The sequence below is a fragment of the Heterocephalus glaber genome, unplaced genomic scaffold (assembly GCF_053883595.1).
Source record: "Heterocephalus glaber isolate CG9 unplaced genomic scaffold, H.glaber_assembly_v1.0 deba00001444, whole genome shotgun sequence".
NCBI classification, from domain to species: domain Eukaryota; kingdom Metazoa; phylum Chordata; class Mammalia; order Rodentia; family Bathyergidae; genus Heterocephalus; species Heterocephalus glaber.
In genome coordinates, this window is record NW_028258297.1 from 28241957 (window position 1) to 28267344 (window position 25388).

Below are 25388 nucleotides of genomic sequence, written 5' to 3' on the forward strand. Positions count from 1 at the left end.
ATGCTTAAAAATAAACAAAACTATTCAGTTTCTGATGTGGCAATACATTGAAAGGAAAATCACCTTTTCCTTCATAAAAGAATAAGGTACTGTACAAGTGAAATTGCCCTTCTTTTTCTCAGATGTTTATTCTTACATCACAGATTGTTAGACTTGTCAAGAAATGTCTAAGCACAATGGACAACTGCGGATGAATGACTGACAAAAGTAATGAGGGAGAAACAGGTGTCAAATGAAGGGCCAAGTGAATACTTCCTGTGTGCTTGGGTTTATGGAGCCATGTTTTTTCAACTCTGTATGCAAATCTAAACACTATCAGAACATAATTTTATCCAAAGTCTTTTGGGGTCAGTTTTTATTCTTTCATTTGCCTGAGGATCCACTAATCCTAAATAATATCCCTGTACCCAGGCAAACAGATGGACAGAGAGACAAACAAACACAAACAAACATCAAATTAAACCTAATTAATCTCTACCATACAGTAGTTCTGACATCTTTAGCTCTACAATATTTTTTGCTAGAGAAAATGCTAGAAGTTTGACATGATAGATAAAGAAATGGGGGATTGTGTAATAACAATGAGAAATAGAATGTAGCAGTCACAATTATGCAGATTACCTCTGAAACCCTCATCAGTCTGGAATTGCTGCTACTTTACTTCACCAAGTGATGATGCTGGTCCCTCAGTGTTGGACTCCCCATCCTCCAGAACTGTGAGCCAATTTCATTATAAATTCCCAATCTCAGATTTTGTGTCCACAAAGTGGACTGTGACACTCCTAAGTGAAGGAAAAATTGTATGCTGCAACTTATAAGTCTGTCTGTCAAGTACAAACATTCAGAGTAGCCAAAATGACTAAAATGTAGAAAGAAAGTAGAGGATATAGTAAGACACAATGGAAAAATAAATTTATTTGTTAAATGTTAAGGATATTCTCCTTTTATTTTGTCCAAATGTCAACCATATTCCATCAAAGATATACAATAGCTTCTTTCTCTCTCTTATTGTTATTTACTAATTTGATAACTTACTGATTTAAAAAAATTAGAGGTGAGAAATCCCAATATCTACAGGGAGAAAGCTGGAATCTCAAGGGACAGTTCCAGTCCAAGTCCAAAGGGCTCAGGAGCATGAGGTGGATGGGATAAGCTCCAGTCTAAATGCCAGCCATCTAAGAGCTCAAGAACTGATGTATCTATCCCAGTGCAAAGGCTGGAAAACACTGATGTCTGAGCTCAAAAGTGATGCAAAAGAAGTCTCCTTTAACTCAGCCTTTCTATTCTCCTATGGTTCTCAGTTGATTGGATGTGGCCCAATCACATTAGGGAGGAATATCTGCTTCACTTAGTCCAGCAATTCTAATATTTATCTCCTCCACAAACACTCTCAGATACACAGCTATGATGACATTAGACCAAAATACCTGGGCATTTCAGAGTCCAGCCCAGTTAGCACAAAATTAATCATCAAAAGTTATTGGATGTAAAGGAGATTTATTGTGCAGTGGACATTGTTGTCTGTCTATTCATTCTTCTTTTCCAACTCAGCTCCAATTCTATTTAGGGATCAGTTCCTATTTCATGCAGCCAATAGCCTCAGGGAAACTGACCAGCTTCCACCTTGGAGGGATTGGTCAGAGAAAATGCCATATTTTTAGCCAGTGATTGGCTCAAAAGTGAACATGTGACCTGATTCTGACCAGTGAGACTTGAATGTTTTAGTGTGAAATTTGTAGACACATTTGTTGCATATTTTTGAGGAATAATATATGTAATGGTTTTAATAAACACATCAATGATGGAGACAAGTGTGAGAAAGGGATTTGCCACAGTCTACACTGATAAACACAATATATGCTATATTAAATAAACTAATTTATTTTATGTTTTTTATATTGAAAATTAGGATATCTAATATAACTAACAATTATATTGATGTGATAATGAAAATATTTACATATATAGTTTTCTGTATTTGATTAAATTGTTAGACAATATTGCTGGTTAGAAAGAATTAGAGGATCAGAATATTATTGTATTTAGTGTATGTCCTCGGGAGTCTGACAGGGTTCAAATCCAGGGCGCTTTACTTACAAACTGATTGATATTGGGCAAATTGAAACTTCTTAGAGACTAATTTCTTCATGCATAAAATGAGCAAAATAATGGTACATATTTCATATAAGAATTAAATGAGTTATTAAAGATAAAGTCTTAGAACAATGTGTGACATATTATAAAAACTTAATAAATGTTAATACATATAAGGAGCTATGTGAAACTTGACTTAAGCAAAGTAAAAATCTTTGACCTGGCTTCATTTCTGCTTCTGCAGAATGTGACTGCTGTACAATACACAACTCTATGATTCCACCTGTGTTTATATGGCTTATATCTATGTTAGATTAACTGATATTCCAAACCACAAGAAAAATCAAATATTTAGAAAAGCAAGTGCCCATTTACTTGCTGCCAGAGCAGTAATTTGTAGGGTTCCAGGAAAGAAGAAGGAGCATAAATATTTGCTATGCCCTGGACTCTGCATAACTCATCTGACACAGTACAAATTATTTCAATCACATTTCATTAATCAAGTCCAACATAAACATCAGAAATTGCTTCCTTGCCTACTCCATCTTTCATGGATCAAAGGAAAAGAAAACCCAAACCAGAAACTTAAGTGATATTCAGCTCTTTTAAAGGCCTGGAATGCTATCTTAGTACTAATTAGAAAACACTCAGGATTATGAAATATACTAGAACAGGTATAACACTTTTAAAAATCCTTTTAAAGATCTGAACTATGTCTATTTCCTTTAGTTCACTGGCCAGTGAGATCACTGACCTGTGATGCCTTTGGTGTGTTATAAAGAAGTAAAAGAAGTTATCAATGGCATTATTCCACATCAAATGAAGAAAAAGAAATACAGCTTTTTTGTTTGTTTTTAAGGAAAATATTACTCAAGATAGCTCTAAACAAGAATAATGTCCTTTTATTTTTAATCATGACCTAGTTTCCATGAAATAACACAATTACACAGACTAATCCCTTGGAGAACAAGCTGTTTGGTTGCCTAAGAAGTTCACTCAGCTTCACCCCTGAAATTTTTTACTTTCCCTAAGTTTCATCCTATTGCATCAATAAAATTAAGAAAAAGACACAATTCCCCTCCACTACTTTTCATAAATTTTCACATATATTTGAATCCACCTTTCCTGAACTCCTTTTTTATTATTATTAAGGTAGGAACATTTAACATGAGATCTACCCTTTAAATAACTTAAAATACACAATACAATATTTTTAATTATAAGCATATATTGCACAACAGATTCCTAGAACTCATTTGTCTCATATAAATGAAACTTTACCTCCATTGAACATCAGCTCTCCACTCTTCCCTTTTCACTGTTATCCAACTCACTGTTTATATGGGTTGCACTAGTTTACATGTTTCCTGTAAGTAGAATTATGCACCATTTGTCCTTAAGATTAAGTGCTCCTCCTTCATCTAAGGATAGTTCTTTCACCTGTATTTTAGATGCCATCTTGTCTATGTCTTAGAAGTCTTATTCTTAAGTAACTGATCCATGGTGGATAAAATCCATAAATCCAATGTTCTCGGTGGCATAGGTTTTTCTCTTGCTTTACTTGGTTGCTGAAGGCACTGGAAGCAGAGCTTGGAAGCTACTCAAAATAGAGGAAATGTTATAGTTAGACACCAGGGAGAATAAGATCTGAGAAATAATATGAGGGATCTCAGAGACTTAAACAGGGCCAATTTGGGAAAGCCTTCCCTGTAATAGAATGTGCAGATACTATGAGACGTTATTATTTTTTCTAAGGGCCACATCCCATCAAAAATATATATTAAAAATCAAATGAAGAAATAGGGAAGCATTGCCCAACCAAGTGAACAACATAATACTCTATAAAACTACCTAAAGCAACACAGGTCTATGACTTACTTGACAAAAATACTTTCTTCATCATAAGGTGGCTCAATCAGATAAGAGACTACAAATAGACAACTAAAGGAAATTGGAAAACTATGTATGAACAAAATGATCTTATTGACAGAGATATAAAAACCATAAAAGTAACCAAATAAAAAATTCTGGTGTGAAAAATACAATAACTGAACTGAAAAATTTATTAAAGATATTCCACAGCAGACATGACTAAACAGAATGAAGAATAAATAAACTTGAAGTTAGGTCATTTGAATTTACTGAATTAGAGCTAGCAGGGAAAAAGGAATGAAGAAAAGCAGAGAGAGTCCAAGGGCTCTTACATGAAGCAGCCCAACATAAAGCTTTGAGAATTTCAGAAAGAAAAAGTACAAAATAATATGTATAAAAAATAATGGCTCCAACTTCCCAAATCTGAAGAAAGAATTGCACATGTTTGTATTAGTCAGGTTTCCAGCAGCTGAGATACCACACACAACACCCACAACTTAAACAGAGAGAGGTTTCATTTGCCTTAGTTTTTTCAGAAGTTTAGTTTCATAGTCAGCAGATTGCAAGGCAGGAACATCAAAGCAGGAAGGAGCAAAGCTGCTCAGGTTTTGGTGGCCAGGAAACAGAGTAGGGGAACACTGCCAAAAGGAACATGCATGGGACCTTATAAGTACCCAAGGCCATGTCTCCATGACTCACCCAGACACAACCAAGATCCTGTTCCACTAATCAGCCACGGATTTCTGAATTCAATGAAGTTGACATATCAGGGTTAAGGGTCACAGTACGTATTCAAGAACTCATAATAATTCCAAATAAAATATGTCTGAGAAGAACCACATTGAACCAGATTGTAATCAAACTGTCTAAACTGTGAAATAAAGAGAAGATATTGAGAACATTAGAGAAATGTTCATACATTACATACAAAGATGTTTCCATAAAGTGATTGGCAGACAACCAGCACGAACCTTGCAGGCCAGATAGGAGTAGGATGATTCTATGATTTGGGTATTATTTCAGTGAGTCTTCCAAAGATTTCTGTTTTTGAAGATTGGTCCTCAGTGTGACAATTTTAAAGGATGGGTCTCTTCATTGTGAGGGGTCCAGTGATAGATCATTATCAGCACTTATACTAGCTCTGGCTTCCCGTCTTGTCATGTGATCCTCCTTTCTCAAAAAAGCTCCTACCATTGTAATGCCATTTGCCTGAGGGCCTCCCCAGAGGCTGAGTCAATAGGATCACCAACTCCAAAACAGTGAGAAAATATACCTCTTTTCTTTATAAGTTACCCAGCTTCAAGTATTTCATTATAATAACAGGAAATGGGCTAATATGGAAGATGCATTTAAAATACCAAAAATAAATTAATGTCAACTAGGAATATCCTATCAACCAAAATAATTCTTCAAAAATGAGAAAGAAATTAGAACTTTCCCAGATACACTAAATCTGAGGAAGGTCATTACCACTAGAGCTGCCCTACAAGAACTAGCAAAGGGAATCTTTGAATTTCAAAAGAATAGATAGGAGACAGCAAAACAAACTTGTACACACAAATAAGATTCCTTACTGAAAGTAAATAGATGGATAAACATAATAACCCATGATACTGTCATAGAGAAAACATTTTGATTGACAAAGCCATCCAAATAAATGTAATTTTATGTTAATGCATATACAACATATAAAGATATAATTCATGACATCAATAACATGAAGTGTCAGAGGAGTATGGCTGTAAAGTATTTGTGTGTGACAGAAATTAAGTCATTATCAGTACAGTAAATAACTTTAAGATGTTTTATGTAATTATAATGCTACCTAAAAACACCCTATAAAATATAGACATAAGGAAATGAGAAGAGATTCCAAGCACATTGTTACAAAACACCAATGAAACACAAAAGAAGCTAGTATGAGAAGAAATGAAAGATAAAATTTCCCAAGCACACAGAAAACAGCACAATGACAAAGTAAGTCCTTCTCTTTGAGTAATTACTTTAAATGTGGGTAGATTAAACTTCTCAATTATAAGATATAGATTGGTTGAATGTTAAAAAGCAAGGTCCAAATATATGCTCTCTGGAAGAGATCTACTTTAGTCTAGGGACTCACATAGCCTGAAAGTGCAAGTTTAGAAAAACATATTCCATGCAAACAGTAACAAAAAGAGAGCAGCAAAGGCTATGCTAATACCAAACAAAATGAATTAATACAACTGAAGATGAAGGACATTAGGTAAGAAAAAAGATCAGTTCACAAAGTCCACCTAACAATTGTAAATATTTATGCACAGAACCAACGAGCTCCTAAATATATGAAGGTATCCTTAAAAGAATTGAAGGGAAAAATTCATCCAATAATCATAAAATATTTCATTACTCCACATTTTGTACTTGTCAAAAGTACCAGACAGAAGATTGATAAGGAAATAAAGGATTTGAATAACACTGTGGGAAAATTGGAACTAACAGGTATACACAAATGTAGTACAACCTGCAACATCAGGATAAACATTCTCTTCATTTGTACATGGAACATTATCTAGGAAGGGCCATATATTGGGTCATGAAATTTCTTAAAACATTTGAAACAGTGGACTAAACTAGACTGTTGTGGTGAAGTGGTACAACTCAGTGTTATAGTCAAATGCTACAGCTCAAGTGCTACAGCTCCAGCAATTTTGAGAATCTGAAAATTACTTGAAGAGATGGAGAAAACTTTCATTAGCAGGCCAGCTCAGAGGAGTTTGCCCACTCCAAATTCCAAGCCCTGAGTTGAAATGGAGGCAGCCTTTTATATAAATCTATGGGGTAGGGAGGTGGCCCCATGTGCAAGGGAAGCATGCTCACAGAAATGGGAGGGTGGAGTTACAGAACATTCCTGACACACACATCAGATGATCATCTCACAGAAGTGGAGGAGCAGAGTTAACAGAACATTCTTGAAATGTCTCTTGGGAACATCCTGCAGCTCAAACAGTTACAGAACATTTTGATACATTGGGCAGGAGCACCATGCAGTACAAATGGTTACATTTCTGGAACAGAACATTATATAAGAACATTTTCTTGAAAATTTAAAGAAGTACAATTACACTTCAATGTGCAATGGAATATCTGTTTTCCTACAGTGCATCCACAAGATCAAGAGCAGACAAAAGTAATTTATGGTGTCAAAAGTTAAGATAGTGTTTATATTTGGGGAATGAATGTGAGAGGACATGAGTAGGTTATATAAGGTGTTGTTTTATTTTTATTAATACGTGTTTGCAGTACATAATGACCACATTCATCATGAGGAATTTTTTTGTTTGTTTGGGGTTTTTTTTGCTACCAGAGATTGAACTCAGGACCTTGAACTTGTGAGGCAGGCACAGTGCCACTGAGCTAAATCCCTGGCCCATGAGGAATATAAAAAAATCTTAATTTTGTTGTCCCCTTCTTCCTTCCCTCCAAACTTTCTTCTCCTCCCCATTTGTAAAAGCTCTATTTTTTTTCCTTTAATTCTTTTTGCTTTTGAAAATTCCTTTTCCCTTCCTTCCCTCCTCCATGTCTTGCTCCCCTTCCCAGTTGAAAAAGTTCTTCCTACTTCCTAATATTTATCTTCCCACTTCCTAATATTTATCTTCCCATTATGGCTTGTGTTTAAATGTCCCCCCAAAACTTCAGGTGGTCATAGTTGGGTGCTTTTCAGAAGTGGCCGGATCTAGAGTATATGATGCTAGGATCAAAGGTGTGTGATTACTGAATTAGCCCGCTGATTGGTTTAGCAGAGTTCTGGGTGTGGCTAATGGGGAGGCTCACTGTCAGTGGGTGTGAGTGCTCCCCACCCTAAAGGGCATGTAGCCAAGATAGAATAGAATATAAGGGACAGAAAGAAAGCTGTGGTCATGGCAATTTTTCATGAATATGTACATATTTTGGCAACTCTTTCTACATCAATTGAGATGATCATGGATTTCTCCCCCTTCATTCTTTAAAGATGGTATATTACATGAATTGATATTTGTGTATTTAATTAGTCATCATTCTGTGATTAATCTCAATTATGATGTTAATCCTTCTAACAGTAAATTCAATTTGCTAGTATTTTGCATTGATATTCTTGAGAAGTAATTTTCTTATAGTGTCTCTGTTTTGCTAGTGTATCAGGATCTCATACAGTGATTTTGGAAGTGTTCTGATCATGCTATTTATGGCTCTATATGGCTCACTTATCTGTATGATAAGTTCTTTTTTCTTATTTGGGAAGATTTCTGCTATTATTTTAGTAAACAGTTTTTATTCCATTTGTGCTATCTTCTTACTTTTTACCAATTCCAATTACATTTTGTGTAGCCTCTTTGCATCATCTAGGAGCTGTTGGATCCATTTTTCATGTTCTCTTATTGTTTTTAAGGTATTGGCCATTAATTGGTCATCAACAACAGCCCAGTCTTCTGGTTTTGACACTGTCCTCACATCAGTCACCTCTTCTGTACATCCTTTTATTAGAAGTTTTCATCTCCTGAATTTCTATTTGGAGCCTTTTTATGGTCTCTAATTCTTTTCTACTCAGCGTGTATGTTTTGCATATTTGTATCTTTTGCTAGACTTCCAGTCTACAGATAGTTTTGTTTATTTGGCCCTACATCTTTTTACTTATATCTTCTGTGAGCTTGCAACTACCTTATTGATCTGTTTTGTTATCTCCTTTGATATTATTGTGAATAATTCAGGTGTGTATTTTTTGGTCTTCTCCCCTTCAATGTCCCCTGGATCAGCTTTGGGGGAGTTGGGAGATTTGGGAGGTATTTTGTTGGCTTGCCTTTTCATTGTTGTATTTTTTTTTTTTTTTGGCTGGTATTTTTGTGCTGAGGCTTGTGGGTTGATTTTAGTGGAAAGCTGTTTCTAGTATTAATACTTCTTTAGTTAATGTCTCCTTTTCATTGGTGTTCACTGGGTGTGGCTAGCTACTAGCCTCTGCCTCTGTTCCAGGGTCCACCTCTACTTCCTTCAGATAGGAGGTTACAGAGCCCCCCCCCCCCCAGTTTTCCAGCAATGGGCCACCATATTCTTAATGATGCCAAGGCAATCCAAATATTGGCATCCTAAGAAAATCAATTAATAACAATAATTATGTCACTTGGCTAGAGTAGTAAAATCAGAATTTTTTATAGCTTCAAATACAAATTGAATATTGACAAATCCTAAGCACCAGTAAAATACTACCTGTGACCATAAAAAACCAAATATTAAATACTGTTGACCAAATGCTGTTGACCTACAGCAAATATCTACTAAATGAAACAACTTTACCCTACTAATACTAGAATAGTATTCAACCACAATAGCATAAAGTTAACTAGCTGTCTAAAGTTTCATAAAACTTAGTTGTAATAGTAAAGGTATAGGGGGTGGGGAGCCAGAGAATGGAAAAAAGCAAAATTTTAAAAAATTAATCAATAGGCTCTGAGAACGAAAGAAAAATGAGATGGGGGTCTATTGAGGCATAAAAAGAAAATAATAGTGATAGAGAATAGTCACATGAAAGAATGAACACGAAAAAGAAGGAAAAAGTAAGCAGAGAGCCAGAAAAGGAAATAATATGGTGAAAGGGAAAAAGTTGAAAGGGAAAAAGAGAAAAATAAAAAGTAAAAGAAAGAAAGAAAGGAGAAAAACCCAAATCCTCCAAAAAATCCAATGAAGGAAAGATAAAAATAATATAAAACAGAAAAATAAAAAAGAGTTTGAGTCAAGGATATTGTTTAGAATTGTTTGGAGTGCTGGTTTGGTGTTTATGAAATTTCTCAGGTGTTCTTTGTTGTGAAAGTATCTAATTTCCCCATTGATTTTGAAAGATAATTTTGCAGGATACAACAGTCTAGGTTGGAAGTTATTTTCTTTTAGGGCTTGAAATACTTCACTCCAGGCTCTCTTTGACTTGAGGGTTTGTGTTGAGAAGTCTGCTGTGATTCTGATGGGCTTTCCTTTTTAGGTGATTTGTTTCTTTTCTCTAACTGCTTGTAGGAGTTTGTTCTTCTGTTGGTTTTCTGGGATGTTGACTATTATATGTCTAGGTGTAGATATTTTTTTTTATCATGGCTAGTTGGAGTTCTATATGCCTCACTTATCTGTATGTTCAATTCTCTACGACTGTCTGGGAAGTTTTCTACCATTACTCTGTGAACAGTTTTTTAACGTCAATTGTACTTTTCTCCTGCTTTATCGTGGACTCTCATCAGTCTTATGATATTCTTCTTTGCATCATCTAGCAGCTGCTGGATTGATTTCTTGTGGTCCCTTACTATTTTTAAGAAATCTCTGTTTTCATGGTCACTAACTGCAATCCTGTTTTCTATATCTGATATTCTATCTTCAGATTCCCTTAATCTGCTGTGCATACTTTCAGTGGGGTTTTTAATTTCCTGAATATCTGTTTGAATCTTTTTCATGGATTCCATTTCTTTCTTATGTTGGGTGATCATGGTTTCCATTTCTTTCTTATGCTGGGCATTCATGGCTTCCAGCATGGTTCTGAGCTCATCTATTTTTTTTTTTTTATCTCTTTCTGTTCTAGAGCCTCTAATCATGTCTTTCACTCTGCTTACCATCTCTGTAGTTATTTGGGAAATTATTTCTGTTTTGAATTCTTCTAGAGCCTCATTCATCTGTTTTGTTACTTCCTGTGCTATCAGTTCAGGGTGTCCAGGTGGTTGATTATCAGACTTTTCCACCTCGTTTCCTCCAGAATTTGACTTTGGTGGGGTGGAAGTCTGAGTTTATGCCTTGCTTAAATGCCTTTTCATTTTTTTTTTTTTTGGTACTGTCCTTGGTTTAATTCCTGGGTTGATACTTTGAAATTGCTTATTGTAAGTATCTTTGTTTCTTGTATTTAGAATCCTTATGGAATGATTGCTTCTCAGAGGTGTCTTCCAGATATAGCTGGTCTTTAGGTTTTGAGTCTCTAATGACTTTGAGGCTCTCTCATTTTCATTATACCAGGAAAGACAACTGATTAAATCAATCACAACACCTTAGCCCAAGTGATACAATCAGCAACACCATAGCATCAAGCTCAGCTTAGAAAATGACAATTTGTGGTTGTTATTAATCTATCACCTTTAATGGTGTGAATTAAATCAAAATCAAGTACCAGCCCAACATATGTTTATAGTGAATAAACTCTACAATACAGCAACTTTACCCTTCAGGATAGGGAGTTAGAAGGAGTTGGGGGGAGGGGAGGGATAGATAGGTAGAAGGATAGGGGAAGGTTAGCGGCGAGGCCAGAGGACACAGGAAGATCACACAAATTCTAAGAAACTGTTGAAGACAAGAGGAAAAGACAGAATGAAAGAACAAAGATGAGAGCTGAACAACCTAACAGCAATAGGGAGGCTAGAAACTGTCTTTACTTTCCTTTAAAATTAATGACAATTGAGAGAAGGAAAAAGAGAAGAAAAGAAAAATAAAGAAGAAATCTGAAAGGGTCAGAACAGGAACAAAAAGGGAGATGAATAACAATGTGGGACAGCAAGAGAACAAGTGAGAGAGAGAAAGAAAAGAGAAAAGAAGGGAAAAAAGAGAGAAAAAGAAAAATTTGAAAAGAGTAGAAAAAAAAATTAAGAGCAAAACTTTTTTTTTTTTAAATAACAACAATAAAAAATGAAGGGCCTCCTTCAGGGTATGTCTCTGCTGTCACACTAGACAACACGGGCAGCAGTGTGCAGATATAAGTCAATGAGTCTCAGCAAGTCAGTCACAGACTCATGCGATTCAGGCAGATTTCTGGCTGCAAGTCCCAAGTTGAGCTCCCTGTCCTCCTGCAGGTTCCAGTTTCCCTTCTCCTGAAGATAGTCCAGGTTCTGATGGGAGGCGATGATCCCTCCAACTTACCAAGCATGGTGGTCTGGTGTGCCTTTACTGCAGAGATTCTCTTCACTTTTCCAGTGGGCTTCAGTTTTCATCAAGGAGCCTGAGCGAGGCCCTCTTTCTGTTGCTCACTTCTGCTCTATCTTCTGGAGCTCAGGACAATGGCCTTTATGCTCCCCTGTGCCTCTGTAGTGTGGAACCAGGTAGTGGCGCAGGCCAGAGGTGGTGGTGGGGTGCTGGTCGCTGGGGGGAGGGGCTCCGGGACAGAACAGGCTCCACGCGGCTGAGGTCCTCACCTTCAGCGGGCTGGTCGCTCTTTTTTTTGTTGTTATGTTCTGTTCTTGGTGGGGGGTGTGTGTGTGTGTCTTATTTTGGGTTTTTTGTGTTTTTTTTTTTCTTTCTTTATTTTGAGGCAGAGACTCCCTTTGTAGTTCAGGCTGGCCCTGAACTAAGAGTTTGAGTCCAAAAAAAAAAAATTCTGTCTTTCTTTTTTTTATTACTTAAATTCTTTTATTGGTACATTTTAGGTACACAACACATTTACATTTCTCATTGGGAACTTGTACCTTTACATGATGCATCTTGGTTCTTATTTTTTCCCCATTCCCTGCACTCCCTTCACCCCTCCACCCTTCCATATTTACAAAGACTTTGTTTCCATTTTTTCCATTTCTCATCATTTTTCCTTTCCCTTCTTTCCTTTCCCCTGCCCTTCCCACTACCCCTACCTCTTTGGACCTTTTCTTCCTATTTTGCATTATCAGTTATTCATTCTAATCATTGGTACATTTTAGTATAAATACCGAATAGTTTCTCTGGTGTGAGAAACTGAAAGTGTAAATAAGGACTAAATGTATACTAGGTAATGTGAAATAGGAAGAAAAGGGGCAAAGGGGAAGGGGAAGTGGGGGGGGTAGGGGAAAGGAAAGAAGGGAATGGAATTAATATGAGAAAATGGAAAAATAGGAACAAAATCTTTGTAAATAGGGAGGACTGGAGGGGTTGAAGGGAGGGCTGGGCAAGGGTGAAAAGTAAGAACCAAGAGAGACTATGTAAAGGTGCAAATTTCCAATGATGAATGTCATTATATTGTATACCTAAAAAAATTCTTTCTTATTGAATGAGTGGTTGCTTCCAGGCTGACCTCCAACCCACAGCAATCTTTCTGCCTCAGCCTCCGGAGTGCTGGGATTACAGGCATGTGCCACCACATCCGGTAAAAATATTTTGCAAGATGAATAAAGCGAACTATTATCAGAATGTATTTTTTAAGGTTATAACAATTTCCTTTATATCTGGAAAAATATAAAAGGTACTGTTGAGAGTTGATGACTGCCACAGAGGGGCACTATTGAAATGAAAAGAATAATCATCCACGCACACTCAGGCCCTTTGGGTATAAAAATAACCCTGATATCTTTTTGAACATTTTATTAGAAAGTGGCAAATTATAGTTGTAAGTATTTATGGAATATAATATAATGTCATGCTTCATGTATACAATGTGAAGTGATTAAATCAACCCAATTAACATATGTATCACCTTAAATCCTTAACATTTTGTGATGATAACATCGAAAAGTTACTCTTCGCAGTTTTTAAATGTATATTATTATTAAAGAGAGTCACCAAGAATTCTTTTTTCGCATAGTTTCATTACTTAAAACGAAAAAGTCCAATAATTTTAATGACCAGTAGATGGCACTACAGCTTGCGGTTATAGGGGACTTCACAACTTCCAGGGATTTTGAAGACGTTTGTGGGAAGAATTCTTTAAGTCATTTTTATTGTTTACAAGAGGTCGATAGTAGAGTTGTACCCTAAATAATGAATTATTCCCTTTTAAGAATCCTATATTTCTGTACAAATAAACAATAAAATAACTTCATTGCAGAAAAATATTTGTAAAGAAAGAAAATCATTATTATCTATATTTCTACTACTTAGGGAAACTTTTGTGTTTAATACTTTATTTTCAGCATAAAACATGTTTGACATGTTTACTATTAAACAGGATGTAATGTTACTCTATATTTTTAAATGGCAGCAAATATAGTTTGACTATTCTTTCATACACATAAATGAATTTTGTTATTTTTAAATTTTGACATAGCATTTACTCATATTGTAGAATCACACGTACTTAACTAAGTCTGTAATTTTGGACAGTTAAGTGGCTTCTAATTTTACACTATCAAAAATGTCCTGATAAAATATTCTTGTGATTATGTATTGCAGACCAAGGACTATTCCTTTGAAATTTTCTCTCCTTACTCCAAAATAATCACTTCAGAGAGGATTGTATGAATTATTTTCCAGTTTTTGTTAACTATTCTCCAAAGGTTAAGCTACACCAGTTTATATTGTCATTAGCAATCTTTCTGGTCATATGTTTCTCAGTATTTTCCTTCAGGAATTCATTTACATTCTAATTTCAGTTATATATTTATGTGTTGACATCTGATCAAAATTAAAAGGTTGAGAACAAGTTCAAAAACATCATTTCTATACTGATATTATAAAGTTTTGAATCATTAAATACTGTAGTATCTACCATTTTCAGGGGTATTTTATCTTTTGGGGGGGGTTACTGGGGATCGAATTCAGGGCCTCACACTTGCCAGGTGGGTGTGGTGCCACTGAACTACATTCAGGCCCATATTTTGTCCTTTTAAAATAATTTCATAATATCTCTATAATTATGTGAAATAAACAGTATTTTTCTTTTCAGATGAAGAAATTGAAATTACAGTGGAAAGCAATACAAAACACAGAGACCCAATAGTTATTTTCAGCTCATACTACCATAATTATCTAAGGTGAGTGAAGCTTACGGATTTAACATTTTGAAAACTACACAAGTTTGACTATAGGAGCAAAGAGAGTAGTACATCTATAATGGGCTTCCACAGCACTCTCCATTTCTCCTATTTTGCCCTTTATCAAGCCATACTGTAATTACTTTAGTGTTTGTTTTACAAGTTGATCATAAATTCTGCAAGGCCAATTTTCATGCCAAACATGCTCAAGATATTAACTCTAGGGTCCGCCATAGTAGTAAGTGCTTCATAATTACTTATTAAATGAATTATTTTAAAGTTCCTAAAATAAACATGAATATCTTATGTAGAAGTAGACATGTTATGAATAAATGTTACTTTATGCCAGTAGTAAAAGTTGATGATGTAATGTTTTCATTTGTTGTAAGCATCACTAATATGTAATACACACTAGGGCTTCCTGTGAACCAGGTGCTGTTTTAGGGTCACTTTGATGGACAAATTTAACTTATAATTAAGTTTAACTAAATTTCAAACTCATCTAAAACAGCTGGTCAGTGGGTGGCAGAAATGAAACTTAGCCTACTGGGCTCTCATCTTCTGGCTCTTAGCAGCTACACTTTTATTTATAGATCCCACAACACACCAATCACAAGACAGTAGTTTCCAGTATGACTCAAGAGGAGATTGTTGTTATTAATAATAGAATATTAGAGTTTGGAAGCCACCTGTTTCATTTTGCAACTATGGGAACTGAGGGACTCAAAAGTTAAAGACACTTGTATATCATTTCTTACTAAGAGGAATATTAGACCCACATTTTTTCTATATATCATAGTGGTGATAACAATTTAAAGATACAGTATTGTACATTTCCAACATTCAGAAAAGGGCAGTACTTCAAAATACACTTTTAAGACAATTTTGAAAGTTATCAATATTTTTCTGACTGAAATAACCAACAAAGATCATGTATGCCACATTTCCATTCAGTAACATTTTTGTAAATAACTAAAACACATATAGCACTTCAAAACCAAACAAAATGTTTCAGGACCTTGGTTATGTGGAACAGATCTTCCTGAACATCTGCTAAATGTGGAAAAGTAGAAACAGCATTTTAGGGGGCTGGGGATTTAGCTCAGTGGTTCCAGTGCTGGCCTGAGAAGCACAAGGTCTTGAGTTCGATCCCCGGTACCAAAAAAAAAAGAAAGAAAAAGAAACAGTACTTTAGGATACACGAGCATGAAAACAAGTTGAAATGTACTTAAACCACGTTATAAAACAAAAGTTAAGAATAGATAGAATTTTTTAAAAATCATAGTATTTTTTCTTTTTGCCTTTTTTTTGGTACCAGAGATCGAACTCGGGACCTTGTGCTTGAGAGGCAGGCGGTGGAACTGTTTTCTGCTTCCTAATAGTGACATATAATTTATTCATTTTCAATGAATACTTCTTGGAAACCATTATGTTGATTCTACTTTTATTTTCATATACATAGAAGCAGCTTATAGTCATACTGAACACAAACAAACACTTTATTGCACATAGAAAATACTTCACATGAATTATCGCACAGGACAAAGCTGACTAGGACAGATACAAACTTCTTATCAGATAAGACTGGTATTATTCCAGAGTTGAACAATGTAGAATATTTCCTGATAGAGGTTTCTCCCGCCACATATTGCACATTTTCCAATACTTTTTATCTGTTTTACAAATATTTGTCATAGTCTCTGCTTTTGTCTCTTCTTTGAAAAACATTAATGGAAGATATTAAAGGCAAAGAAATATGTACCATTGAAAAAGACCTGTCTGGAATTAAGGAAGTTAAAAAAGTAAAAGGTCAACACTATTCTTTTGAGGGAAAAATGACAGAGTAACATGGCAAATTTCTGCAAATAGAGGAAATATTACAAAACTTAGTTCCACAGCATTTGTCCATTTATGAATGTTTTCTGAAACTTAAGGATTTCCTTTAAAATGAATATCTGTGTTACTAGTCAAAATTCCATTTATTTACATTCACTTTTTGCTACCACTGTTTAACTTCTTCACATAGTGCAAATGCTTGATACACATTCTCTGTTTTTTGGTAGTCATTCAACAATAAATAATAACTTTAAACCTAGTTATTTTATTATGTATGTACTTTTTAAAAATATAAAGTGCATCCAAAAGACTTTATAGTCATTCTTGGACATGGTTATCCATCAACTTGTGATATTTTCAGCTCATGGCAGAAAGAAATCACAAAGCAGATTTTCCTGGAATTTCTCTTCCTTCTGTCCCACAGTTCTAACTGGAAGACAATTTCCAAAGTAACACGAAACTTGCTCATCAAGTCTTGACAGAGATTCATGACCACAGAGCAGCATCCGGCATAGGACCTCCCTTTAGTTTGGTGGTACCATGGGCTTCGGAAATGCTTCCGTCATCTGGAGGCTCTGCTGCAGATCCAGGGCAAACCCTGCCCACATTCTGCACTGCCGACCTCTGTGCTGCTCAGCGATGCACAACTCTCAAACCCCGTGAGGTTGAACCTGGCAGACAATAAAGTCAGAATGATTTCCAGCTCATCATTTCTGTTCAGTTCCACGAGAGTACAATGTGTGTTGACATCTCCCTTGCTTAAGTCAGCCACTAAAATAGTCATAGTCTAATGTATAGGGAAAGTAGAGAAGTGATAGGAGTATTTGTAAAAAATACGAAGAACTAAGAGCAAAGTGTTCTGTTCACTGGGTTGACATATCACCAAGGAGATGATTCTTGGTCACTTTTGAGTTCATAGATTTTTCAAGAAATCCTTCAGAAATTTTATGCATTCAACAACCATACATACTTGAGCACAGTTTTAGGGGTTTTACAGGCCCTGCAGTCCACCTGCAGATATGGCCCCAAAGGAAACTTATTAAGAATCCCTTTACTAGTGAGCCCAGTTCAAATCTTGATATTGTGTCAATATTTGTCATAAAATTTTTAAGAGAGTGAAAAATCTATTCAACTTTAGGTTTTCAGATCAATACAAAGCTTATAAAGTGTCCTTCAAAATGTACAATGTAATTTAAGTACAGGTAATGAAAATAGAATTAGCATCTCTAATTCTGGGCTAAGTTTTTGTTAGGTTCATAGAAACTCAAATTAAGCATTGAAAATATTGTTGTTTATCCTCCAGTCAGATGAAAGTTGAGGAAAAAGAGGAAATTCTTTTCCAAGAATGGTTTCATCATCATTATCATAACTATTCTTGGACTACTTTCAAGCTAAATCTATTACAGTTACTGCTGAGTAAAAGATACTATATGAATCTATTGTATGATTCTAAGTGGATAGAGAAAATACTGTAATAAAACCTATCTTTAAAGAATTCCAAATAGTATAAACAAAAGAAATGGTTGGATCCATGCTCATGAAGGGGTTACTTAGCCTTTATATGCAATAGAGCTTTGAAGGAAGTTAAGGGGAAACAAGAAGTAAAAATGAAACAAGAAAAGAAAAATAGTTTTCCTGCAGAGTTAACCTGAGGAAGATGAAGAGAAGCCCAACACTTACCAGTGGTTAAATTCTTTGCCATTTGACCATTTCCAGATCTGACCAGTTCCATTTTTCAGCCCAATCCAGTGTTCAGCTGAACCCGCATATCGTTTCAGAAAGATCTTAAAGCAAAAATAAGTGTCTACATTAAACAGCTGACTGGTGAGCATTTAATAAAGTTGTTTCTCAAAAGCTGTAATTTGGGGCATGAGGACTAAGTTGGTCACTTATCAGATCTGTTTGGGCTCAGCTTTTTGAGATTTGCGGTCTTGGACGCTAAGCAATCGAATCCTATTTAAAAGACTATAACGAAGTATTTTATTTTTACCTTAGGCTTATCATATGCTGTGACTAAATTTCTCTACATGTGAGATAGGTACATATTTTTTTCACTCAGAAAGGAATAGAAGGAAATCATAGATTATCTAAATAAAATAAAGTAGCAATATTTTTTATGTATGAATTGTTTTGAATCTTACCAGGTCCTTTTCAGAATCAATGACAGCAAGAGTAGCACCATCTTCAGAACAAGAGCTCTCAGCTGAGGTCCAGCTCTTTGCTGTTGTGGAAAAGAAGTAGCACTTCCTGCGGTACAGAACCCATGCATCTGGGCATGGAGACGCATGGCTGTTTGAAGGCAGGGAGAGCTCATACCAGCTCGGACAGTTGTACTTGCCCACTGTGAACAGGAAAGTGGTTTGCTTAGTAGCAGAAGAAGCCAGATACACTCAGCTAGTACAGTTGATCTGCAGAAGCTGAGCTGGGGGAGGTGAGGGAGGGTGAGGGTCAAAGGAGACCACTGCGAGGACAGTGAGAGAAAGCTGATGTCTGTCCACCTGATCTGTCTGTCACTGTGCCTAATCCCGACTGGATGGGGTCTCAGCATAAGAGGCATCTCTTTTATCCTAATGTCAAAATCAGGCAAGAAAAGGAAAAAAAAAAAGAACCCAGAAAATGGCCCTTAGACTAGGAAAGGTGATGTGCATTGTAAATTCCAAGTAAAATTTTGAATCTAATTGCCAAGGTGTAGGAATTTGAACATAGAGTAGGTACAAAACTGTATTGAGAGTCTAGGGAAAGATTAATTGGCAGCTAACTAATTCAAAGAACAAAAAGCAATGGCTGGGGTTGTTTCATAAAGTTGTAAAACTTCCTATTTGCAAAAGATGTAAATATCTGTTGGTACACATACTGATATAATAGGTATTTGCCATCATTTCACTGCTCACACTCAGGGAGGTTTTAGAGTTTCTAGCTATAGTCTTAATCTAAACCACCATTCTGTGGCTTTTCAATTAAAGGTAAAAGAATAGTTATTTTATTTGGAGTAATCTATGGCTTAGATATTATTTTCTTTGCTTGTAATGAATGGAGGGTACATGTATTTTTCTAGCTAAATATCTATTCATTTAAATTCCAAATTAGCCCCCTTTCTTCTAGATGTAAATATTTTCTCTTACACTAATGTATAAATCTTTTTTTTTTTGGTACTGGGGATCAAACTCAGGACCTTGTGCTTGTGCTGCAGGCGGCAGAACCACTAAGCTAAATCCCCAGCCCCAGCAATGTATAAATCTTAAACACTTAAAAGTATCACAGTAATCATTCAAGGAACATGGACTCTTAAGAATTTGGCCATGTATTATATATGATATAACACAAACTAAAATTCCCGATTAACTGGGCCAGTATAATTCCTACTGATTTCACCTGGGCATGAAGGCTTACAGCTAAGAGGCTTTGAGAGAAGATGCAGAGTGCAGACTCACCTACTAAGGCAATGAGAGCAATGACTAACACGGTATTGAAGACCACAATCAGGACAGCACATGGGATAGGAACTTGAAGAGACCCTTCGTGTTGTGTTTCAAAATGGAGACTGGTGGAATTATCTGAAAAGGAGACAATTGGTGATGAATTCGGGAAGACTGAGCTTTTGGCATTATTTTGACTCATTTAAATTTGCAAAAAGTAATGTGTTTTCCCATGTCTTCTTGAATGTCATATAAATGTGAAATATGACAATTCAAGTGCAAAGAAGCTACAGTGACAACAATGAGAACAGTGAATGCATTTCTGTGTGTGTGAGAGGTTATTCAACAGGAATGGGGCACAGTGGAGCTTTCTAAGTTGCAGAGAATATTCAAGTATTCACATAGCTCTGGTTACACAATTATTATAACTTGTTACATTGTATACCTATTGTTTATACATTCATGTGTATAAATTATACTCCAATTCAAAATTACAAGTAATCCTCTACACAAACAACAGATTCACTGAGAGAGAAATGGGGCAAACAATTCCTTTCACAATAGCATCCAAAAAACTGAAACACCTAGGAATCAACCTAATAAAAGAAATCAAAGACCTCTTCTCTGAAAACTATAGCACTCTGAAAAGAGAGATTGAAGAGGATATCAGAAAATGGAAAGACATCCCTTGCTCCTGGGTAGGAAGAATCAACATAGTGAAAATGGCCATACTTCCAAAACTGCTGTATAGATTCAATGCAATCCCAATTGAAATCTCAGCAGCATACTTCACGGACCTTGAGAAAACAATCCAAAAATTCATTTGGAACAAGAAGAGACCTAGAATAGCAAAAGCAATTCTAGGTAACAGAGACATGGCAGGGGGTATCACAACCCTCAACTTGAAACTATACTACAAAGTTACTGTGATAAAAGCAGCATGGTACTGACAAAGAAACAGACCTGAAGACCAGTGGAACAGATTAGAAGATGCAGAAACAACCTCAGACACACTCAGCCACCTCATCTTCCACAAAGGAGCTAACCATTCTCACTGGAGGAAAGATAGCCTCTTTAATAAATGGTGCTGGAAAAATTGGCTTTCAACTTGCCAAAGATTGAAACTAGACCTATATCTCTCACTATACACTAAACTAAAATCAAAATGGATTAAAGATGTAAATATTAAAACAGAAACGCTGAACTGGCTGGAAGAGAGGTTAGGTAGAACACTTGAAGACATTGGTATAGGAAAAGATTTTATGAACAAAACCTCAGTTGCCTGTGAATTAGTACAAACGATCAACAAGTGGGATGTTTTCTCATTAAAAAGCTTCTGCACAGCAAGAGAAACCACTAACAGTGTGAAGAGACAATCCACAATGTGGGGAAAAATTTTCACCTGCTGTTCCTCAGACAAAGGTCTACTATCTAGAATCTATAAAGAACTTAAAAAAATCAGACCTCCCAAATTTAAAGACCCAATCCAAAAATGGGCACCTGAGATGAACAGACATTTCTCAAAGAAGTAGAAATAGCAAATAAACATATGAGAAAATGTTCAACATCACTGGTCATTCGAGAGATGCAAATGAAAACAACACTGAGATTCAACCTCACCCCAGAAAGAATGGATGTTATCAAGAAATCAATCAATAACAAATGCTGGCAGGGCTGTGGGGAAAGAGGAACACTGCTCCACAATGGTGGGAGTGTAGACTGGTGTAACCACTGTTGAAATCAGTATGAAGATACCTCAGAGAACTAGGATTAGAGGTCTCTTTTCACCAAACTATTCCTCTGCTGGGTATCATCCCAAAAGAATTAAAAGAATCATACTACAGTGATATTTGTGCACCCATGTTTATAGCAGCACAATTTGTAATAGCTAAAACTTGGAAGCAGCCCAATTGCCCATCAAGTGGAGACTGGATAAAGAAGACGTGTTTAAAAAAAAATAAAATGGAGTACTACTCAGCCATAAAAAATGAGAAATTAGAGACATCTTTAGCTAAATGGATGAATATTGAGGTGATACTCTTAAGTGAAATAAATAGAACACACATGTATAAATACCGAATAGTTTCTCTGTTGTGAGAAACTGAAAGTGTAAATAAGGACTAAAAGGTATAACAGATAATGTGAAATACGAAGAAAAGGGGCAAAGGGGAAGGAGAAGTCTGAGGGGTAGGGGAAAAGAAAGAAGGGAATGGAATTAATATGAGAAAATGAAAAAATAGAAACAAAGTCTCTGTAAATAGGGAGGGGTGGAGGGGTTGAAGGGAGGGCAGGGGAAGGGGGAAAAATAAGAACCAAGAGAGATTATGTAAAGGTACAAATATCCAATGATGAATGTCATTATATTGTATACCTAAAATATACCAATAAAATTAATTTTAAAAATATACAGCCAGGCATGGTGGCACATGCCTGTAATCCCAGCACTTGGGAGGCTAAAAAAAAATTACAAGTAAATGTGAAATATTTGAATTTTCCAAGTGTTGTCACAATAATGGAGGAAACATAGCACTGTTATAGAAGAGATACTGAGTAGAAGATAATTTTTCGTTTATGCTTCTGTATAATGATTAAACAATGTCAAAACTTTCTTTAACCAATAAGAAATATTTCTATGGAAGGATTTAGAAGAGGTAGACATCTACTGGTAAATGAATAAAAGTAAATAACTGGAAAAAAAGAGTAAAGAATTTTGTGGCTCAGACTTTGGACCCTGCTGTTGAAGGATGAGGTATCAAGATTTTTTTTAAAAAGGGACCCCCCAAGCATATCCTAGTGTGTTTGCAAAGTCCCTATTATGATTACCAATTATGGTCTTAAAAACTGAAATGTAAAATGGGTACTGGGTTGACATTATCACTGACAAATAAAAAGTCTCCAAATACAAAAACATCCTGTTTCTCAATACAGATGATTTCACAACTAAAAAGGTGTTTATACAAGACATAGCTTGAAATGTATGCATTTTTTTCCACTCAAAACATTTGTCTAAAGGTAAATTTACTGAAGAGATGTTCCTTTCTTTGCAGTAATTTATCATGCAGCTACTATCAACATCAACTTTTGCCTCTTCTAGGGGTTCTTTTCCCCTGCACATTTCTGCTTCCAGATTTTGCAAGCAAAGTCTTTGGTTTACTGCTATCCAGCCCTATTTCTCACTGCTTCTCAAAGTAATTCTTCCAGTTTTCATCCATAGACAACTTTCATAAGAAGCAGTCTTTGGCAGGTCAGGTTCCAGGTTCAGAGATCTGTTTAGTTTCACTTCTCATCATGTGAGAGTCAACCATGCCGCTTACACTCAAGGCTGCAGTACCTCTGGCTCCTCAGCAAGCACTGAAACATCCAAGTGACTATCAGAGCTCAGAGCTAGTGCCACCCATTGGTCCTCCCAGCTATGGAGGTGACTCTCATGTGACACTTTATTTACATTAACGAGGGCTACCGTTAACCACAGTTTGTCTTGTCACCTAGGTGACAAAACATTTCCCCCCACTGCACACTTCTGCTCTGATGATAGGTCCTCTCCTTTAATGGAGAAACTGAAAATAGATCCACCTATTTGTTACCTATAGAGTCAACCAAGGGTGATACCCACTGATTGTTCATACCACCAAAACAGCTACAGCGGAAGCATAAATATCCAATAGAAGATTGTGATGACCCTAGATAATATTAACAATTTCTACAATGGGCCAGGGATTTAGCCCAGTGGCACTGTGTCTGCCTCCCAAGCGCAAGGTCCTGAGTTCGATCACCGGTACAAAAAAAAAAAAAGAATTTCTATATCATGTCCTCTCAATTATGGTCTCTATAGATTCAGTAATTTTAGCATTTTCTTTTCTTCAGCAGCTCAGTGGAGCCATACAATTGTAGCTCACCCAGTTGCCTAGAAATTTACGTGACTTGTACTTTTTATCCACATTTGATTTATGTTTTTAAAAAAAAGTTGCGTTGATCAAAGATAAATGATACTTTTCTACAGTAAACCAAGCTAATAGATGTATGGTCAAAAAACAGTTTCTTCCTCTGGAGATTGTTTTGGCTCTGTTGTTTCTAATGAATTTCTTCATTAACTGGGTAGTCCTTGCTTAGAGTAAGGCACTAATTCCTAAGTGTCAGTACTTTGGGAGATCTCACTCATTAGGGTGAAAGAGAGTCAAAGTAGAAAAAAATCAAGAAAGCTTACAGAAACAAGATAGAAAAAAACAATGAAAAAATTTGGTAATAGGAAACAGTAGGTACATAGATACAGCAAATAGAAAAGAGGAACATTTATAAAATGATCACACTTTGATGAAAAACAAAAAAAAGAAGAAAAATAACCAGCTATGTAGAATTTGAAGCCAGTGATTAGAAGAGTAAAGGAGAAGAAAGAAGTGGAGAAAAAAATTTCCTAAAAAATATCAAAGTAGAAGATTGTATTTTTGAGAACTTTTTTCTTTTTATTCTCCAAATAAAGTACCAGAGGCCGCTGTAAACTTTCAGGTACTTTTATAATGGTTCTCTGGAAGTCTGAAATCCTTCACATTTCCAGCAACTGGGGGATTCTGCCCTGACAACACGAGATGAGGCCATGGAAAGCATACCAAGCTACAAGGGAAAATAACCAAGAATGCGATTGCTTAAATGGAGAACGGAATTTCCCACAGAAAGAGGAAACATTTCCCGGAGTATGCAACGGTAGATACAGATGTTTAATGGGGTGTAGATGGGCTAGGGTGTAGATGGGAAGGGAGCTTTGCTCTTAAATCTCAAAGTTGGATGATAATTTGATTCAAAGGAAAATATCTTTAAAGATTTTCTGAAATTCACCTTTGTAATATCCTCTCATCTCAAGCCTTATATTGTCCCACAGATGGAGATTCTGTATTCACCTCTTCCCGGTCACTCTTTTATGCCAACGGAAATAGAGTCTAACCAAGTTCTCTGAAACACTGTCGCATTTTCTTCTCTAACAGCATCATATGTGACACAGAGAGACATCATCAGGATATAAGAAATCAAGATTTGACTTACTCTTTTTCCCTTTCTCCTGATGCAAAGAACTGGTCTCTGTTGTGGGACATTCTTCAGAATTCATCTTTACTCGCAAGATTGCCGGTGAGTTTCAAGTGGAGTCAGCCTGCAGTCTTCCTTGGAGCTCTTGTTCAGTCTCTGGGTTCTCTGAGGCATCTCGACGGTTATATCCGGCGGCTGTCTCCGCCCCTTCCTTTTACCTCCTGTGTGCCCTGCGCTGCCAGCTCTCTGTAGTTCATGCTCCAGCGGCCCAGACGGTGGACGGTGTGTGGTGCGTTGTTGTGGTGAGGTGCGGGGTTTCCTGGCCACCTGAAATGTGCTTTCTCACCACTGTCGTGCTTCCTGAAGACAAGAGGGGGATTTTCCCAGACTCAGAAACATCCGTCCTGAAGGTTTCAGAAAACACAAATAATTTAGGAGATAGTATGATCTAAGTAATGAATTAAAGGTTAGAGAT

General features: G+C 36.2%; 1 protein-coding gene and 1 long non-coding RNA gene across 2 annotated transcripts; one reads left to right on the forward strand and one right to left on the reverse strand.

Moving 5' to 3' along the window:
- The first annotated feature begins 637 nt into the window (after positions 1-637).
- Positions 638-17183, forward strand: LOC110346636 (uncharacterized). Its single transcript, XR_002390795.2, has 3 exons — positions 638-716; positions 14558-14645; positions 16906-17183. It is a non-coding gene; the product is annotated as an uncharacterized LOC110346636 (long non-coding RNA).
- Cd69 (CD69 molecule) lies at positions 16088-25106 on the reverse strand. Its single transcript, XM_004869535.3, has 5 exons — positions 24932-25106; positions 19913-20035; positions 18623-18822; positions 18162-18265; positions 16088-17152 (listed from the first exon to the last, which is right to left on the reverse strand). Exons 1-5 carry the CDS (start codon positions 24993-24995, stop codon positions 17044-17046), a joined length of 600 nt encoding a protein of 199 aa, XP_004869592.2. The 5' UTR covers positions 24996-25106; the 3' UTR covers positions 16088-17043.
- Between the last annotated feature and the right edge of the window lie 282 nt (positions 25107-25388).

Bases quoted from the DNA above. Each gene is read 5' to 3' on its own strand.
- Cd69 (XM_004869535.3), bottom strand. From the start codon at position 24,995: ATGAATTCTGAAGAATGTCCCACAACAGAGACCAGTTCTTTGCATCAG. The intron at 18,823-19,912 runs GTGAGTCTGCAC...TCCTGTTCACAG, and splicing joins TGCTCTCATTGCCTTAGTAG to TGGGCAAGTACAACTGTCCG. The intron at 18,266-18,622 runs GTAAGATTCAAA...TTTTGCTTTAAG, and splicing joins TTGATTCTGAAAAGGACCTG to ATCTTTCTGAAACGATATGC.